General features: G+C 42.7%; 1 protein-coding gene across 1 annotated transcript; it reads left to right on the top strand.

The window, feature by feature from the left end:
• The first annotated feature begins 3,563 nt into the window (after window positions 1–3,563).
• LOC123129929 (two-component response regulator ORR27-like) lies at window positions 3,564–20,169 on the top strand. Its single transcript, XM_044549894.1, has 7 exons — window positions 3,564–3,770; window positions 3,860–4,015; window positions 4,106–4,465; window positions 18,101–18,183; window positions 18,333–19,022; window positions 19,509–19,547; window positions 19,918–20,169. The coding sequence occupies exons 1-5, from the start codon at window positions 3,638–3,640 to the stop codon at window positions 18,999–19,001; spliced, it is 1,401 nt and encodes a 466-aa protein (XP_044405829.1). The 5' UTR covers window positions 3,564–3,637; the 3' UTR covers window positions 19,002–19,022; window positions 19,509–19,547; window positions 19,918–20,169.
• The last annotated feature ends 988 nt before the right edge of the window (window positions 20,170–21,157 follow it).

Genomic DNA, 21,157 nt, shown 5'->3' with positions numbered 1-21,157 from the left:
TATGCATTGTTTCGGTTTATGCAGCCAGTACGTAGCGGACCAAACGCCGGTCTGCGTGGGACGTGAGTAAGTTTTTATCTTTTATCGAAATTACTTTCGAAAAGTTGGAAAATGAAAAATAATTACTTTCTATATTATCACTTATATAAAATGTTCTAGAATTACAATTTTCTAGGCAATTCTGAAAGATGTTCACGTATTTTCTCAAAATGGTTAAGAAATTAAAAAATGTGTAGGATTTTTTTCGAAATAAAAAAGATTATAAATTTAAAAAGTCTCTGAAATTTTAAAATTGTTCAAGAATTAAAGTGTTCACTGATGTGAAAATGGTCATTAATTTAACAAAGTGAACTAATTTTCAAAACAAATCATGAATTCGAATAAAAATTCAAAATATAAACATATAAAATAAAAAGTGAAAAGAAAACTGAAAAAAGGGAAAGAAATCTGGCAGAAAAATACACATAAAAGGAGAAGAATAAAAAGGAAAGAACCATTCTGAACCATTGCCAAAACTGGAAGGGAGGGGGGGGGGGCATTTGATCAACACCCCTCAAAATATAAAAATTTGCTCGACACCCCAGTGTTACGTGGGGAACAAAAATTGCCGCATCGGAGGCTGTGCAACTGTTAGTTTGATGCCTCCCTGGATCATATGCGTGAACGATGACTTGTTCTACCATCAAAGCACCTCTATCAGTGCACCAATGGACACACGTTCTTCTTTATCCACCCAAAAATAGGTTATGGCGATCGCCAATTGATCCATTGCTGCAAAGAATAGACCGCATATTCTTCTGGTGCTGGTTCTGAATAGGACATCTTGTTTACACAACGTATTTGCTAAGCGACAAAAAAAAAAACAATGCATATTCTTTTGTGAGGTGGACCTAGTTTAGAGTTTGGCACATGCTCCAGATTTTAGCGGCTTGGTCCTGCCAGATTCCCTTCGCCTCTCATAATAACGGCTAAAAGTAATGAAAACACCTAAATGCTAAAAAAAAACTCACGGTGAGCATGCTGCTGCAGCTCACACCGAGAGGCAAGTCGCAATCTGTAAGGTAAGGCTGTATGTGTGACCGCCCAGTCGAACAGGAATATCCGGGACATCATGCGCGCGGCTGCTGCAGCTGCTCAGGTGGAAGAAGCTATCCACGTCTGTCGGCAATGGCGATAAGGGCAGGAGGTGTAGAATAATGAGGAGCTCTCATGGTGTACGGGGACGAGGGGGTGTAGCTCAGCAGTAGAAGCTAGTCGACACCCCTGATGATGATGACTGTGGGCTCGCTGGACGACGCTGCGGCCAACGGCAGGCAAATAAAATGGTCAGAGTCGTGGCCATGGGCCATGTGAGCTCATTTTCATGGGTTGAAGATGAAAGAAACAACAGAACAATTAAAAAAATTGGGCCACAAATGAGAACACCATACTGATACAGAATTGGCCCATGAGCAAGGAAAGAAACAAGCCCAACAAATAGAATTGTGCAACTTGCCCAAATCCCACGACGAATTTTAAAAGTTCTAAAAAACTGAATTTGAAAACAACTCCCAACATATAAAAAAGAATAAGAACATAAGAGAAATTCATATTATTGGTTGTTAGAAATTTCACATAACAATTCGTCTCGGCACCAATCACGAGGCAGGACCAAGCCTGTAGGTTGTTTTGTCAAATAGATGAACGTGTCAACTAGTGCGCTTCTAGTACTACTAGTAAATTGAATGTGCAAAGCACGTCATTTATATATATAAAAGCATGAAAGCAATACATTTCAATACTTATTTCCTTTCCTAGAATCATATCAGACACGATCCAACTTGGTTCTTACCCCTCTTAGAATGTTCTCCATCTCTTTTTTATTACAGAATCAGATAAGCATGTGAAAAGATGCTTCTAGAATACATGAGATGATGAGTTAGGGGTTCAGTTAGAAGGCAAGGTGGCAGAATCCTATGAGTAGAAAACTTTATTCAACAGATTATAATGCTTCAGTTTGCCATCTTTCGACCATTGGATGGAGCATATCCAACAACTTAATATTTGAAGTTATTGACACACTATATAGCAGTACAGACACTACTAGTTCGAACACGACACCACAAATTTTACCCACTATAGTCTCATACAAATGAATTATTTTCTTAAAAAGGGCATGAAAGGAGCTAGAAACTGCATTGCATTACCTGTAGTATAGAGATACAAGGCGGTTTACATCATGGCCAATTTATAAGTAAAAAAAATAAGATGTGCTTGTCTCTCTATCTGTCTTGGGGGGGGGGGGCATTTTTTACCATCCAATGAATAATTGATTGCTTTTAGGCATGGACCATGGTTAATGTAGCTTTCGTTTCTTTTAAATCTTGGCATGTGGATATTTTAGTGCATGTGGTATCATGTAGCTTCTTTTGCTTTTGTTAGTATTATGTAAAATAATACTAATACATATGGTTGGGTGCTATGCGCTTAAAGTGCTTCCTTCTCAAAGATATTGTTACTTCTCATCGTTTCCTGCGTATATCACTAGGTTCCTGCCTCTGGGGGTCTATCATCCGCAAGACCGGACATGCTTTGTGCGATATCGGTCATGGAACGTGGGTCATGTAGCACAAGCACATTGGACTTCTCTGGATTGAAGGATTCCCGTGGTCTTCTACTCTCACATGGCACCTGTTTGGTTGGAGTTGCGGCACATTTTGGAAGTAAGGACGGGACAATACAATCTTGGTTTTTCAATTTTTTTGGGGGGGGGGGGGGGGGGGGGGGTATAGCAAGGAATTTTCTTTCTTTTTAATCTTGGCTGACTAATACAATTATTTAATAATATAGATATTTTACTATATGTAGATGCGCCATGTGGCTTCTTTTGCTTTTGTTTTAATAATGTAAGAATATTAGTAGTACAGACGGTTGGGTGCTTTACGCTTAAAATTCGTGCCCACATCACTGGTTCTAGCCTCTAGTGGTACATCTATCATCCGCAAGACTGGACATGCTTCGTGTGATCTCGATCACAAAACATGGGTCCTGTAGCACACACATCGGACTTCTCCCGCTCAAAGGAGACCATGTGGTCTTCTCCTCTGGCATGGAACAATTTTCATTGGAGATGCAACACATTTTTGAAGAAATGACGGGGTATGCCCAAGGCACGTGTCCAGACCATGGTTAATGTAGGTTTTGAATCTCTTAAAAATCTTGGCTGATTAATACAAAAAAATTAGTAGTGTAGATATTTTAGTGTTTGTGGATGCACCGCCTGGCCTTTTTTTGCTTTTGTTTTAATTATGTAATAATAATTACGAATACAGATCGTTGGTTGCATGCTTTACGTGTTTGACTGTAACGGCTGTGCATGCTAGCTTGTATTCATGGTGCTGCTGTAAGGTTTTGTCTCTTCATGCTGGTGCTGCTGTAAAGTTTTGTCTCTTCGTGCTGGCAGTGGCAGGTACCAATGCAGATGAGTGGTAGAGCGTACACGTGTCTGCTTGATTGGACACCCTCGTCTCTCACCACGCTCTGAACTCTCTACTTCTCTAGGCGAGAGCTTGCTCAGAACTCTCACAACGCTCCTCACTCTCTAGGCCACAGCACGCTCCGCGCTGACGAGCACGAGTTTGACGCGCACGCGGCGGCAATGGCGAACGGCGACCAGGACATGGCCACCGACGAATTGATGGAGACGGAGGGGTTGAAGGTCCTTGCCGTGGACGACGACCCCATCTACCTCCATTCCTTGACGCAGATGCTTCGGCGCTGCGGCTACGAAGGTACGTCATCGTCCGGTCCGTCCATCTTGCATCTCTTGGCCACAGTTTGGTCTTCGTTTCCTGACCGACGGCCACCACGATCCGTGCAGTGACGGCCAAGCCGTCACCAGCAGATGCGGTGAGGGAGGTGGAGAAGAACCCGAACATGACCGACTTCATCATGACGGTCGTGCAGACCCGGGGGCGAGGGATGGACGGCTTGGGCCTCCTCAAGCGTCTCGGGAAACGTTACCCAGTCGTACTCAGTGAGCCCTCGAACATGTCACACATATCTCCATGTTCTACCTTGTTTGTAGGTATAGATCTGATAGATGTGCCGGCACACTTTTGTGCAGTGTTCTCGGGCGAAGAGAGCATGGAGACGAGAATAAGGGGAAATCAGGGGGGCGCTTGCTACTTGCTGGAGAAGCCCCTACGCGACACGCAGATATACTTCCTCTGGCAGCACGTTGTGCGATGGAGGCTCAATGCCGCCGCCGCTGCCACGGCAAACGCTAACCCTCACCACAGTCTGGGCGTTCATCTGGATGACTCGCAGAGGAAGAGAGGGCAAGGAGTGAACGATTCCAACAAGGGCAAGGGGGCCTCCGAGGGCGGACTGCAGCTAGGGACCACAAAGAAGAAAAAGCTCGAGTGGACTGCAGAGATGCACGAATTGTTCGTCAATGCGGTCACCCAGCTAAAGACAACAGGAGGTGCGTGAGATACATACGAAATGCATGCATGGTCAAATACATGATACCTACCTGTGGACCTTTTTTATTTCTCCATGCTTAGCTGTTTTGTTATTAATAAATGGAGCATGCTACATAGTCTATTTTTAATGAGTGCTCACTATATGTTTTAGTAGTACTATAAGCTGCATATGCAAGCATCTGCACCTTTGTTTTAATGTAATACTAGATAGACATGCGTGTCAACTCTTTTCTACGATCTGTTAACTCTATTGAGTGGTCTCTCTCGGGGTAGGGACCGGTGATAATCACCAGTAGCTCGTTATTGAGAGTGCTCTCTTTTGAGCAAGCTGTATATAAAAAAGACAGCTTCTATGTATGTGATGCACAGGGCCGGACCGGCAAATTTCGGGGCCCTATGCGAAACTAAGGGGCCCTATGCAAAACCAAAAAAAAGGGCCCTATCTTACTAGAAAAAACAAACTAAGGAGCAACTAGAGTGTATATATATATCTCGCTAGCAGCAGACTATCTGTTTTGAAGTTGTGAAGCACCCGAAGGATGAAAGCATGAAGCACCTGGAGTCGGTCGCTGGTCGATCCGACGAGGTGATGATTCTGGAAGTTGCATGCAGGAAGTCAACAGCGCAGCGGCCTGAATTTCTTGCCGATCCATCCGACGAGACGAAGGCGGCGATCCCATTTCCTGTACGCAGGCTATAAGGGCATCTCTAGCCGTTCGGCCCCCAAGGCGTCTAAATAGAGCGGCCTGGGAGTGTGCCGACGCTAGTTCGGCCCCTGGGGGCGACCTAGCGCCCAGTCACGCCCCCACGCGCCGGCCCCAGGATGCAGGAAATTTAAACTTGGTCGTTCCCGCTCTCAAAAGACGCCGCAAATCCGGCGATCGGACGTAGTCTGGCGTTACAAAAAACAGAGTGCCGCCGCCGTAAGTTCGCGTGCGCAATGATTCACTCGGCGGGGTCGGCTCCAGGCGTTGGCGAAGTCGGCGTGCGCGGGCTCGGCGGTGTAGGAGCTGCTTCGGTGCTGGGTTGTGTCGGCGCGGCTTCGGCACTGCTGGGCGGCGACGTAGAGGCGTCGTTCGGGCTTGGCGTCCGTGTGGTCGTGGGCGTCGTCGGCGTCGTCAGCGTTGTCGGCGGTGACTGCTTCGCGCCGCTGAACTTCCACCCTCCACTCGGCGTTCGACAGGCCCGGTGGCTTCGATGGCGGCGCCCTCGGCTTCCTCTGCTTCGGCTGGACCACGGCGCCAGTCGCGTTTGCCACCGCGCGCGGCATGGCGGCGACTGGAAGGCGAGCGGGAGGGGGTTTGGCGGGAGAAAGAGGGAGAATGGCGGGAGAAAGGCGAGCGAGCGGGAGAGATGCGAGGGAAAAGCGTCAAGAAACGGCGAGAAAAGGCCCTCGGGTCGCCTCCAGGGCGGGCCCACGCGCCTTTTTCGCTTGTGCCGGCTCCCCAAGCGCCTCTAGGGCGCCGGGTTCGGCCTGGGTCCGCCGGCACCAGTTTTGACCCGAGTCGGCGAAAAACGAGTTTCTGGGGGCGCGACTCGGGCCTTTTTTTGGCGCCGGCGCGGCAAAATCGTCTGGGGAGGGCTTGTTGGAGGCGCGGCTGAAGATGCCCTAACAACGCCATCGTGACTGCTTTTGCGGTTTTGCCTTTTGGCTTTTGCAATCGATCGAGTCCACGATCCCGTTTCTTTTTTAGGGACCCACATCCCATTTCCGTCTTTCCAATCGTGAATGATCGAGCAGCAGCCTGGATCCATGCCTCGACTCACGCGGAGCGCTAGCGGTCAGCGCCATGTGAGGCCTAGTGGCTAGTGCTCTGAAACAATTTTTTCTTTTGAGAAATACTAGGCATGTATAATAATTTTGGGGGCCCAAAAATTATGGGCCCTATGCGGGCCGCATAGTCCGCATACCTATGGGCCAGGCCCTGGTGATCCATATGAGTAGTATGGGATTGTAGGCTTGGATATATTCAAGCTTGGTTGGATGACCATAATTATTTCATTAGTAGTCGCAGCATGGTAACTCATACTGAATCGATGAGATATGTTTCATTGGAGGAGATGATGGCTCTGTTAGGTAGTTCTCTCGACTTGGGTTGTAACACCTCGTCGTCCCTTTCCTGTCGGCCCTCCCCCTCCACCCCCCCCCCCTTGGGCCGCATGTGCTCTCTCTCAGTGCTTCCCTTGCTCCCGGGGCCCTTGCCACATCCCTAATCCACTCGCTTTGGCTTCACCGCCCATTCCTGTCCTCCTTGGTTGTCCATGTCCGATTGTTTGACCACCAACCTATGCTTAATGGCCCAGTCGGTACCTCCCTTCCAGGGGTTCGTCCAGGAGCATCTTCTCTCCCTCGTTGGCCCATCTGGTTTTGACGTCCTGGCCATGCTTTGGCTCCCCCCCTTCTTTGATCACCGCAACCTCCCGTTGCGTATCAGTGCACCGAAATTCTAGATTGGCTTACCTCACACTGATTTACCTCACACCAATTTTGGAGAGATAAGTGTTTTGGAGAATATTGCCGCTATGGTCAACGCCATCGGCAACCCGTGGGCCCTGGTGGGCAATTTTAACTTCGTCTGCGACCCTATAGTGCAGAAAAATGACAACTTCAATGGCCACCGACGCCCTCACTTCAATGATTAGATCAACACCACTGCTATAGTCAAGCTACCTTTGTTCGTCTGCCTCAAAACTTGGTGAAATCAGTAGCCCCCCGCCCCCTACTCGTGAAGATGGATATGTTCCTTGTAAACAACGATTGGTGCTCGATCAAGCCAAACTCTGCCATCACCTCCATTCCGCCCCTTGCCTTCGGCCACATCCCTATGATCCCCACCACTACTATGGTGGTTCCATGTGCTACCATCTTCAGGTTCAGTGAATAATAAGCTGGGTACCTTGTGTCTCAACGTGGTTGTCTCTGCTGCCACTACAGCCACTTTGGCAGAGTCCATGACCTGCAGCGGACCAATTTTCTTACCTCGATGTCATCGTGAAGAACTGACACATCAAGGCCCTTTTACTTGACCGCCTGGAGGAGAGACATGCTCTCTCTGACCCTAAGTTGCTCTTGCACTCTCCCTCGTGCAACACTCCCTTGCCCTCCATGAACACCGCTTTGTGGATTTTTGGTGGTAGAGGAGCAAGATCTATTTTTGCAAATTTGGGGATGAGAAATCAAACTTCTTAATGCCCATGTGTCAGCTTTATTCCACAAAAATCAGACTGCCTTCCTCGATCGTAATGGAGTCAAGCACCGCGCCCATCATGACACGACATGCACCCTTCATAACCCCCCTGCTCTTCATGGCAGACACTCTCTTTGATGCCTTCCAGGCGGCGTTGCTCATGTATCTGCTCTCTGCCTCCAAGCTCAAGGCCGGCCTATGACTACGCGAGGCCTTACGTGTTTGGTTCAATTTTTCTCAAGCATGCATAGGGGTTCTTTGTCCCCGATGTTATCACCCTCGCAAAATGGTTCCACAATCATGAGGCTTATTATCCGGCATCAACATATCCTTCATTGCCCTCCTACGCAAGGTGGATGCTCCCACCTCTCTGGAAAATTTCTGTCACATTTTGTTTCAATGCCGCCCTCGAAGACGTCGCCGTGAGTCATGATGTCTCACCGGGAGCCTCTCATCTCTTTCCTTGTGCATTTTAAGCAAACATGCTTTCTGGGTAGACGTGGAATGTTTGAAAATTTCATCCTCACAGCAGAGATCGCCCAATACTTCCAGAAGCATGGTGTGCTGGAAGTGGTGCTCAAGATTCACTTCAAAAAAGTGCTCAGTTCCATTTCCTGGGTGGCACCTGGTCACCCTTCCTGCTGGCGATGGTGGGTTTAGGACCTCAACAGATTGAGCCGGTCCACAGTCGTCCTCAAATGGTGTCCCGGGCAATTGGATCGCCTACTGAAAAGGTATTCATCAAGGGATCACGTGTCCCCTACCTCTTCATCCTAGTTGTGTATGTTCTCAAGTGCCTCTTTCTCACCATTGGTGCCAACAACCGCCACCTCCACCCCCTCGTCCCATTTGGTGGCATGCCCAGTGTTGCAATATGTGAAATACATCTTCACGGAAATCACTGGCCTCACCCTCAACTTTGATAATTGCATGTTCGTTCCTCTCAACGCTGCATCGGAAATTTCCGAACAACTAGCTTTTTGTCTTTGGTTGTCCGGTTTCTAGCTTCCTGCAATAGACTTGGTCTTCCGCCCACTTCCCTCAAGCTCCGCATCATCGACCTTAGCCATCTCAGTGTCCGTGTAGACAAATGGCTCACTTGGTTGTATGGCACACCGCTCTCCTTGGTTGACAAGGGTAATCTTGTCGACGCCATCCTCACCACCCTACCCACCTACATCATGCAGTCGATGTAGCTTGTCAAGGGCTTGCTTGCCACCTTCGTGAAGTGATACCAGTCCATGTTCTAGTAAAATGACACTAGTGTACCTTGTGCCAAGTGCAATGTCATCTCGACGGAAATCCACGACCCTTGCCAGCATGGCAGGCTGGGCGTGTGTGACCTACATCTACAGAATGCCTGCCTTCTCATGAAACTCCTCGCCCTCATTCATGCCTCACGTTCCATGATGTGGGATGTATGGTTCAGGGAGCACTATAGGTGGTTGGACTCACGTGATCTAGGCGAATCCAATCACATGGACACTTCTACCTGTAATGCGTTACTGGTGTTGCTGCCACGTTCTCGTGACTAAACCATCTATATAGTTGGAGATGCGAAGCGCATGGCTTTCTAGAGTGACTTATGGTGTGCTGAGGATACTCTGGAGGCTCGTTTCCCTGTTCACTTCTTGCACCCTATCCCCCAAAAGCATGCATTGTGGCTATCCTCATGTGTATTGAAGACCACTTGCTGCCCATTTTTTCCGCAGCCATGCGCGCCAAGCTTGGCATCTTGCATGCCGAGTTGGGGAAGATGTCACTCTCGCCTAGGGTGTCGGACCGCCGCGTCATATGCCCCTCCAGTGCCCCATTCACAACACATGATGTGTATCAGTTAAGCACAGGTACGCCCCTAGAAATGTAAATTCTTCCGTTGGTTTTTCCATTATCAGCGACTTCTCATCTCCACCATGGCAAAATCATTTCCAATGCAACATATGTCTTTTGAAGTGGTGAAGAAACCCTGAAGCACCTGCTCAAGGCATGCATTCATACCCATTGGCCGCTGGCCATCCCTATTGCCACCACAGTGGAGGTAGTGCGCCTCGTCAGCACCCTTGACCTCTCGGATCACCCTGTCGTATACTCCATAGTCTGCCTCGCAATCCTCTAGAATATTTGGGTGAGCCGAAACGCCAAGGTGTTCCGCGACTAGCTTGCTCCCCTCTCTATTGTTGTGTGCAACATCGCCACCGATGTCCTGTTGTGTCTAGGAATTTTGGGTGCAGTGCTTCGCTTCCTTGCCCTAGTGCACCGTTCATTGCCCTGGCACCTGCTCGCTTGTCAGCATCCTAAAACCCTATAGGTCTGATGTTCTGCCATGATTACGACTAATGAAAATGTTCATTTCGGCTTTCCCCCTCACGACCTTTCAAATAAAACTCTTATTGAATATCTTCTATTTGATTAGAAGTTCAATTATTTATACGAACTACTCTAATTCTCAAATAAGGCATGTCTATGTGTTAGTCATCTCTTCTTGCAAGCCACAAGAGTCTAGTTTTTTCAAGAAGATCACCATGGAGAAAGGATTTCAATCTGAATACATTACTTCAAAGCATTACAACACTACACCCTTGACATCTCTTTTACGAGGTCACTAGTCAAGATACATAGGTTGTGACCTTACAGTACAATGCTCATGGTACCTTGTAATGAATATGCCATCCAATCGTGGAGATCAAACTGCCAAATGTGATGTATATTTGTGGAATTGGGTTACAAGGAGAGGGTGCGTTACTTGTTCGTTGCAAGCAATATATGTGATTTGAGGGCAGTTTGGGAAGATCAAGTTTTTGGCCTGCTAACTAATCAAGGTGACACACCAATTCTACTTCTTCATTTTTGGTAATGGGCTACCTCATTTTCGTAGATGAGAAACTTTTCGTCATCAAGGAGGAAGCTACATAGAAAGTATCTCATCCCCGCAATGACACATGGGCATGATGTAGGCGACATGTGCTAAGGGAGTCATGACCGCCATGACGTGGTTCACAGTGCCATCACCACTCTTGGAGGCCAACTCACTTCGGGTTACCAATGGCCTCTTGTGTGCTGATTTTAGTGGAGGTGCTACATGGCTGCTACCAAGGACCTGCTACACATGCATCAACATAACAAGTGACAAGCTCACTGATGATGTCTAGGATCATGAGCTGGATTCATCCATTTACTTGTTACTAAGCATAAGATCGAATTGTTGGAGAATTTGTACATTAGAAATTTTACTGTTCCCCTTTGTAGATTGGCTATGCTCAATTCACATCCAAAATTTTAGTTGTATATTAATGAAGGCTTGAAATTCATTGATGGCTTGGTAGTTGTGGTAGCTATCACCAGGAGAAAATTTTGAATGCCACACATTATCTACGTTGCAATAATACAACTGGAGCTTAGATAATTGAACCCTTAACAGATAACAAGGTCATGAACGTGCAACATGGTCGTGAGGTCATGGTTGTGCCAGCCTATGGCGTCAACGGGATCGCAGACGTGCGACACCGCGGTGGGAATGGCGACTAGGTGAGCACGGTGGGAGCTAGATGGATAGAGAAAACTAGCACAAGGATGATGAAAAGAGGAGATTGAGGTTTTTTCCGTGTATGTACATTATGGGCTGAAATTTCTCATTAGGCCTTTCCAAAAGAAGAAATTTGTTTGCTATGAAAAATAGGAAAGTTCTAGATTTTCCTAATAAATCAATGGTGAGATTAGATGTGTACCGCTCTATTCCCCTAGCGGTAGGGGGATGGTAAAAAAACTCATAATAAAAGCATGTAGATGTTATAACTTTACAAATTGATAAAGTTAAGGAGGGTGGAGGTTGTACATGGCAAAACACTACCTAGATGGTGAACATGGCAACCATCACCACAAGAACAATCACATGTAGTGAAGGGAGTTATTTCACATGCAAGGAATATCAAAGATAAAAAATGAAGCAAGAGCCCACACCTAGAACATGAAACTCAGTACAATGGAAGGAATATTGCCGTCGTATAGACTTGAGCTTGCACAACAACAAAAAGATGTTCTTAAAGACAAATTAGGAGCAAGAAATTTGAAAATGACGACACCCTATGGTACTGCCCCACAATATTACTACAACAACGAGCACAAAGACCAATGTCAATGTTTGGGAACCATACCATTAGTATCACGGGTAGAACAAGCTCATGTGTGAGCAACAAAGAACCATGCCATAGTGGAACCTGGGCATGAGTGGGAAGGTGTAGCTCCATGAGCACACCTCAAAGGAGGTTATTGATTCTATGGTGGTTCCATTGAGTTTGGCACACACACATAAGGAGTATATGAAGGGACATTCGAAATTTTATATAGTGGCAGGCGTTTTGAGTTTAACTTTCTATACTTTTCTTGGGAGACTATTAGTTGTTAACAGCTAACATGATTTTTATTACCACCTTTGGGTGGTGCCATGACGTACCAGCTTTCAATACCTAAAGCAGATATCTCTTTAAGACCCATCTTCGATTCATAGATGTACCATTTTTCTGAATACTTCTCCCAAAGTCTTGCAGCCCATATGATTCCACTTTTAAACCATTTCTATATACACATAATTTAGTTTCAAAGGATTCAATACATTTGATTCATCATGGACCCATCATTTCAAAACAAACACAATTTTCTACCATATTTTGGATGGTACAATAGGGTACTAGAAGTATAGTACATTCTCACCTAAAATAGATACCTCTTAAGGATACACCTTCTGATGGAGTACACTATTACTGTATATGAACTTTTACCCTTAACGCAGTTGCCCATATATCCATGCTCGGGGACCTATTGTACCAACACAAATAGCTTCCTCTAAAAGTATTCCATGTGATACAATAAGCATGACCCCAAATGGTTCGTACATGAGAGTCAACATTTGTTAGTACGTCAAGGAAAACCTGTACTACATTATGTCGTAAATATTTAAGTTTGTATATCTCAAGATATTACTAGTGCGGGTGATGGTTAATTACTCGCTTTTTTTGTGGGGGTGATGGTTAATTACTCATGTTCCACAGCTTCTAAATGTTCCTATGACCTTGTACTCGCCTAAGTCAATATTGGACTGATCTCCTCAGGGCAAGCCTATGCAATATCCTAGTCTTGTGCTACTTTCTTCATTGCAATGGAATTTAATAATCCAGTCTCTATCATTTGACCTTGCCATGGAAAACTTTTTGGGGTGAATGCACTTCCACTATACTATTAATCTAGTACATGCGGAACAAGTAATATACACTTATTACAACTCCCTAATAAATCAACGATGGAATTATATGTGTACCATTCAGTTCCCTACTAGTACGGGGTATGGTAAAAAAATCTCATAATAAAAGCATGCAAATGTTACAACTTTACAAATGTCTAATTAAGGAGGGCTGAGGTTGTACATGATAAAGGATTGCCTAGACGATGGACATGGCAGCCACCACCACAAGAACAATCACATGCAGTGTAGGGAGGTGTTTCACATGTATCATCGAAGATCGAAGATCAAAGATGATGCAAGAGACCATACCTAGAACAAGAAACTCATCACAATGCAATGAATATCACCATTGGATAGTCTTAAGATTGCACAGCAACAAAAATATGTTCTTGAAGGCAATATAGGAACAATAAATTTGAACATGAAGACCCCAATATTACTATATCAGTGAGCACGAAGACCGATGTCAATGCTTGGGGTTGGTGTTCCTTCCACTTGGACCCATGCCCATTAGTATCATGAGTAGCACAAGTTCATGTGTGAGCAGCAATGAACCATGCCATGGTGGAGCCTTGGCAAGAGTGGGAAGGTCTAGCTCCATGAGCACACCTCAAAGGTGGTTATTAATTCTAAGGTGGTACGGTTGAGTTTGGCTCACACACATAAGGAGTATATGAAGATACATGGGAAACTCTATATAGTGGCAGACGTGTTGTGTTTGACTCTCTACTTTTGTTGGCAACTATTAGTTTGTTAACAGTTAACTGAGTTTTCTTACCACCTTTCGGTGGTGCCACGAGGTACCATCTTTCAATACCTAAATTAGATATCGCTTCAAGATTTCTCTTGGATTCATAGATGTACCATTGTTACGAATACTCTTCCGAAAGTGTTGTAGCCCATGTGATTCGACTTTTAGATCATTTCTATACAAATAATTTAGTTTCAAAGAATTCAATATATTTTATTCAGCATGGACCCATCATTTGAAAACACACATAATTTTTGACCATACTTTGGATGGTATGATAAGGTACCAGAAGTATAGTACATTCTCACCTAAAATAGATATATCTTAAGGACACACCTTCAGTTGGAGTACACTACCGTTATATATGAACTTTGAACCTTAATCTAGTTTCCCATATATCCACACTGGGAGACCCATTCTACCAACACAAGTAGCTTCCTCCAAAAGTATTCGATGTGTTATAATCAGCATGGCCCCAAATGGTTCATGCCTGATAGTCAACATGTGTCAGTACATCGAGGAAATCTTGTAGTACATTATATCATAAAAGTTTAAGCTCATATATCTCGAGATATTACTAGGGTGTGATGGTTAATTACTCATTTTCCGTAGCTTCTACAAGTTCCTGTGATACTATACTCGCCTAAGTCAACATTGTCTTGATCTCCTCGAGGAAAACCTACACAACATCCTAGTCTTGTACTAGTATGTTCATTGCAACGGAATTTAATAATCCAATCTCTACCATGTGCCTTTCTCATGGAAAATTTTGTCAGGTGAATGCACTTCCATTGTACTACTACCGACTACATTCAAAACTAATAATATACATTTATTACAACTTCACCATCAGTTGGAATAGCAGAAGATTTGCTACCAAATTTCTCTGTCTATCACACTTCATCTACATTCCCATGGTCAAACCATGAATAAATAGATAATTTGCTTCTATTAAAACATTCAAGTCACTAGCTTCGACAAGGAGGCTCGCACATGGGAGACAATGAGCAAGTTAAATCAAATAAAAGACTAAAATATCCGAGTATTCAATCCAATGGTCTTAAAATATAATGAAGCCACTAATGTTACCAAGGCTACACTACATTGGTAACTTATGAAAGTGTCTACGACCTACAACGACAATTGCAATGACACACTTGGGGTATTCTTTGGGTACCTAACTTGATTATCCTAGCTTTCTTCATTGACAAGTATCTATCAAACCTCTACTATATGCCCCCACCTTGCCGAGGTAGTCACTATGTAACGAATACGAACTTCCTACCATATTTGGGTGGTACAATGCGGTACTAATAATATAGATATAACATATAAATAAAAATATACACCTCTTACCATACAATATATTTGAATAGATATTAAAATGGTATCAACTTTGCCCATCTATGACCTCTTCGTCACCTATATCGACAATACAAGTGACAACCTTGGAGTGAACAAAGGCAGCTTCCTTGCTTGCACCACTTTGTTCATTGACAAGCCCATCGGGGCTTCATTATATTTCGTCCAACTTTTCCACAGAAAGTGTTGGTTAGAGTAAGCTCAGTTATATACCATGTGTATGTGGTACCATGAGTTATCAACAATATACTAGCATTCACAAGAAGTGGATATCTTGTTAAGATCTACTGTTTTATAAGAATGTATACATAAATGATATGAAATCTTTCCCTTCCATCATTTTACCCCTATGTTCCAACATTTGGGACATGTCAAATCTCATGAGGAGGTTTTCCTAAAAGTACTCAACTTGTTGGCTTCAGCATGGTACCAATAGTTTGTGCATGAGAGGTGGCAAATAGCATTACATCGGATAAAGGCATGAGCACGGGATATCATATCATGGTTCACTTATATTGGGAAGTCATTTATGTTCTAGTTTACATGCCATTTTAGAACTTATTAAAGTGCCAATCCTTGCCCAAGTCAACAATTCGTGTGATACCCTTGATGTGAGCCGTGGCAGCTACCCTATACATAATACTTTCTTCATTGCAATGGGAGCAGGGTCTCCAATGTCTATCCTACATGTTTGTCATATAGAGTGTTTAGATACAAACACTCAAAATTCTACCATTGGGTGGAAACATGACGCACCATTAGTTCAATACATTATCATCTAAAATAGATACCTCTTCAAGATCCACAAATGGTTAGAATTGTGCAAGAATTGTTATGAATTTTGTCCTCTATCTCATGGAAACCATGCTTCCACCTTCGAACTACATCTAATATCACAAGTAGATTCATCTAACAAGAACTATGCATTGGTTTCGACAAATCATGAAGGTTTGGAAGCCCGTACGGGGCACATGTGCAGGATGTGCAACTGGACAGGCCCCCCCCCAAGAAAATGGGGCCCCAAATTAGTTTTTACTACAGCCATCTGTACATGAAGAAATTAGCCAATTCACTCCGGAACACAACGCACTAGCTATTGAGAGTATTTACTCCTTGATAAATCTGGACAGGTCTTTTGGTCTTCTCTCCTTTGATTACTTTCTGGGAGACGCATGCCTTTTTCACTCTTTGCCTTTGGACTTCTCAATGGCAGCATTGATGGGACTACTTGTTGATGTGATTTTTTTTCTAAATTGTTAGTACAATATCACTTCAACTACCAAAGGACCACAGTCATTTTTGGTGCTTTCATTTTAAGAAAATGAAAAGGAGGGGAATTATTTTTAAAATGTAGCACTTCAGAATTGTGCTTGAAATTCTTCAATGGAGATGAACTTGAAGATTTTGTGGAAAAAGTTCCACAAAGATTGGTCGTTGCAACTAAAATACATATTGGTAGATATTAATTCATAATTTTACACATTTTTTTGCACCACATAGATCTTAGAAAAATTGTGTTGCGTATATGGTAAATTAAAAAAAACTTCTTTCCCGAACGATTTTTTCTTAGTGACCGGACCTGAACTTTGATTTTGCACTGGGCCCCCAAATTCTCAGATACGGCCCTGAAGGTTCCCATATGAGGTACTTTAGGAGGCATTACGTTGAACCATGGGTTATGGAAATCATGTGATGGTATGTAGGCCACAAAAAGCCTCTCGTGTTGCCTATGCCAGTTCAGTTGTTCATAAAAAGTTTCTACATACTCCTCACCTAGGTAGACAATGGAGATGAATTGCCATGTGTGAACTTGGGAAACTTCCCAACTTATCCTACTTTCTTCATTGAAATGGGAGTCGAGATTTCCATATCTATTCTTCGACTTCTAGATATTGGGCGATGAGCGGTGAACACATAATTTATACCATACTGGAGTACCAAGACTAGAATGGTTGAATGCCATCTCACCCAAAAATATATACATCTTTAAGATCGAACAGTTTTTATAATATAAGTAAGGTGGTAATCAACCAATCTCTTCAATCTTGTCACCCTATGTGTTCGTCCTTGTAGACCATGCCTAAACACATAAGTGGCTCCATCTAAAATGATATGACAAGCTGGCGTCAACCGGCCAGACAACTTGAATTTGAGAGGTGCCATCCCCAATATTGCAATGCATTGATTTTAGCACTACAAATCGCATGTTGGTTCACGTAGGGGGGTAGTGGAGGCACAATGGAGTTAGCAAAAAGGTTGCATTTGTGTATGTTTGATAGAGAATTATAGAGGATTACGCTATTGTAAGGAGAGAGAGAGAGAGAGAGAGTGTCCAAAAACATTATAGCTAATTAGTTATACATTTCCAGAATATCTATCACAAACACACGTAGGCAAAATCAGTTTACTCAAATACGAAATAAGTCTAGTTCATGTAGAACATTTTTATCCTTTAATTACCTCTGTATATGCAACCTAAATTATGTTATATTTGACATGATTTATTCATTTTTTAACCGAAAAGTTTTTCTTTTCCCCCATGTATAACTTATCATCTGCGAGTCCATTAATGCATAACAAATTCATTGATTCTATATCTTTATCATTTTAAGCCTGTATTTGGACAAATATAGATAAATACGATAACACATAACATGCATTTTTACCTCTATATCACATTATAAACAAAATGATATTGTGATTCTATGAACGCTTGTATGTTGCTGAAATTTTAGTATTTTAGTTTTCCATGTGCAATTGCATATTTTAATATTTTAATTTTATTATAACAACAAATTAGCTAAATAGTGCTAAATTGTGCCCCACCAAATGCTATAGTGTTGTTATATCCCGAGATAGCATGCTATTTAAAACTATGATCCCTTGACATATGTAATACTCGTTGCATGCTTTATTTGCATTATTTTCCTAGCTCTGATCATTTAGATGATTTCTTCTTACAATTGGCATGGATAGTCAAGGGAATTTTAGGGTGAACTTAGTATGATAGACCTGAAATAAATAAAGCATGTGTTTGTGATTTTTCTATCTTTCTAAGCTATGGCTACTTGTTATATTTGTTTCTTTTCTAATACAGACGACACGCCCAACAATATAAGAGAATTTTTGGAGATTGATGGCATATATGTAACTACAGCTCAAGTCAGTAGCCATCTGCAGGTAAGATTTAGACTACCTAGTCGATGTTTCTTCAATCTGAAACCAACTATCAGATCCAATTTATATGATCATGACATAAATTATCAGAAATTGTACCCTTGTAACCAAGCACCAATTTATTGATGTTTTCACAATATTTGAAATTTCAGAAATACAGAAGCGACCACCGTACTGGTGGGTTATCAACCATGCCAAGCTCTAGGCCATCACATTCTAATAGTACTTCCAAGAACTATTCGGAATCTCAAGAATGTGAGGGGAGTTACAGAATCCATATGAGATCCCAGGGAGCAAGAGATATTAACCAAACCAGCTGGCTCAGCGGTGGTGCATCACAAGTTGACTATGGCGTTCTTGGAAATTGGAACCAAACAACTAATCTTGGCGCAGGTGTTGCTTATGGTCATGGTTATTATCATGGTAATGGCATTGGCGACATAAATGGTTATGATCATCATTATGGTATTGTCAGTGCTAATGATTATGGTCAGCATTATGGTAATGGCAATAATACATCTTATGGTTATCCTCACGGTAATTCTAGTGATAATAATTGTGGTAATGGTAATGGTGGTCGTGGTGGAGTTATAACAAGTGGAAGCATGGTAAGTGCGTCATTGCTATCCAACCTAGCACCACCAGTACAACATGGAATGCGTGCAGATGCTTCTGCTGGTCAGGCCAGTGTAGTGCATCCTCAAAACCTTGACAGAGGTTTTTTAAACTGGGCCAACACTAGTTCTGAAACAGCCGGCACATCAGGTGGAGGTGGTGTAGTGACAGACAGGACGACTCATGGGCTAACTATGGAGGAATAAGAAAACCTTATGAAGCACTAGGTACGTACTGTTTTCTATATTTCCTGCATGGATGTTTTTGTTTCATTGTCCCTTTCCAAATTTGACCATTTTTCCTGTACCCTTGCACCCCATTCCATTTACTACTAGGGGGGGGGGGTAGTATTTGTCCCATCTTACCGTTTAGTTTTAATGGGAGTAACATAACGACCATTCACATCCATTTCCTTTAATTCGGGGTGCATTTTCAACCGAAGCTACTGGGGAAATTTCTTCTCGAGGGCCAATGTTTATCAGCCACCCTCAGGCTCACTGTTAGCTCCCTCTGCCACCCTAATCTGAGCTCATCATCCTTGCTGCCACCGTGCCCTGTCGCTTTGATGTCTCTCTCGGCTCCCTTCACCTCCATTCGCGTGTGTCTTTCCTTGGCAAGAGCGTTGCTGCAATTTTTTTACTAACACCTGTAGCATGTGTGTGCATCTATGTAACATTTTAACATTATTTTGTTTTATCTGAACAACCATGCAGGTAGTCAAATGGATTAATGGGTCTTCAAATCACAAAAATGTAAGTTTTTGATTTCTTTGTGTTAATACAAAATTTTACCAAAGGGAGTGAGCACAGCTGAACGACAATTTTACTAATCATTAAGAGCTTTCATTATCTGCTCCTTAATCTAAAACCTGATAGCTCCCTCAACTGGAGTATGATAGGTTCACAGTGTAGCCTGAACTTTTTCAGAATTCAGGGCTTAAGTAAAATTTAACTTCCCGTAAGATTTAGGCAAATTCTGAGCTAGTATTCATTATGTTTCTTGTAAAAAACAGAAGTAGGAAATTCAGATTACTGATTGTTAGCATTTATGTTAGATTACACTGTTAAATATGTATGTGTGTTCCAAATTTCTGAATATTTTGATAATTTATTTTTTATGCAGTTAAGGGAGAAATTGATTGCACCAAGAGTTTTTGCATGAATGAGATTGGTGTTAAGTCTAAACCTGAAGATGGTGACCTAGTGATGGACAATGATGCAATCTTACTGGATGCTACCCGCAAGAGATTATTACCAGTTTGAAAAATTGTGTGATCATAGTATACTGTTGCTGACTACTTTGCTGATTTTTGTTAAGTACTTGAGTGTTATTACAAATTTCTCTCAAAATAAAATATTTCAAAAATAAATATCATTCAGTCTCGATTTTTCAATTGCAGTGGATATATAACAATCTTGGTTCATTCCACAACATTTTCGTATGTCTCAGATAAATAAAAAATAAATGTAGTTTTAGTGTGATTTACCTAATAGATAAATATAGATTTATAGAATTCTCTTATCTTGCACAAAATATAGAATAAGAACAACAACCATGGCCAGAACCTCATGCAATTCCTTACCATGGACACCATCAAAGCAACATAGGTTTAGGCAATTATTCAGAATATTTATTTTCTCACAAACAAATATTCAGATGAAAATAGGCAGCTGCAAGACCTAAGAGGTAATAAAATGCAACCGTCGTTCTATTTTATGGGTACACCCAAGGGTCGTAGTTGACCAATACTGCTCCCACAAATGAGCAGTGTAGCAGCTGCATAGCTCTGTTAGACAAGTAAGATCGCTGCCTCTATTGCTAAAATTCCAAGACTGTGATCTTTGCGGGAACATGTAAATGAATTTGTAAATGAACATGTAAAAAATGAATATTGTCTTGGTATTACCCTCATAAGTGTAAATTTGGAAGTCAAATAGGTTAAAATCTACCTAACATGTGGTCGAAGGTTGTGCATTTAGTGATTTATGCTTGCTTAAGACTTTTACATTCTTTAGAGAGAGCACAAATTATATGGAATATCCTACGAAACGAAGTATTAAATATATGCCTATACAGAAGGAAATTCAATAAAGTTAACTTGTTTGTAACTTCGCATACTAACAAAAAATTTAGGAGGATAATTTTCCCAACCTGGCTCATGCGACAAATTGCAGATCTATTTCAGTAGAATAATTCGCAACCCAACCACTTGGTGATACATAAACATCACATAATATTTTGACAAAAATTAGGAGCGTCTCTTCCTGAGAGGGCTCTCGTGTAAATCTGTGAGGCCTACAATGTAAAATAAAAATAATTAGTCCAAGTTGAAAATGGTTAGAGAAATCGTGCTTCCCTGTGC

This window comes from Triticum aestivum, chromosome 6A (genome assembly GCF_018294505.1).
Source record: "Triticum aestivum cultivar Chinese Spring chromosome 6A, IWGSC CS RefSeq v2.1, whole genome shotgun sequence".
Classification (NCBI taxonomy): domain Eukaryota; kingdom Viridiplantae; phylum Streptophyta; class Magnoliopsida; order Poales; family Poaceae; genus Triticum; species Triticum aestivum.
The sequence above is the reverse complement of the archived record's forward strand: the minus strand, read 5'-3'. Positions and strand labels throughout refer to the sequence as shown.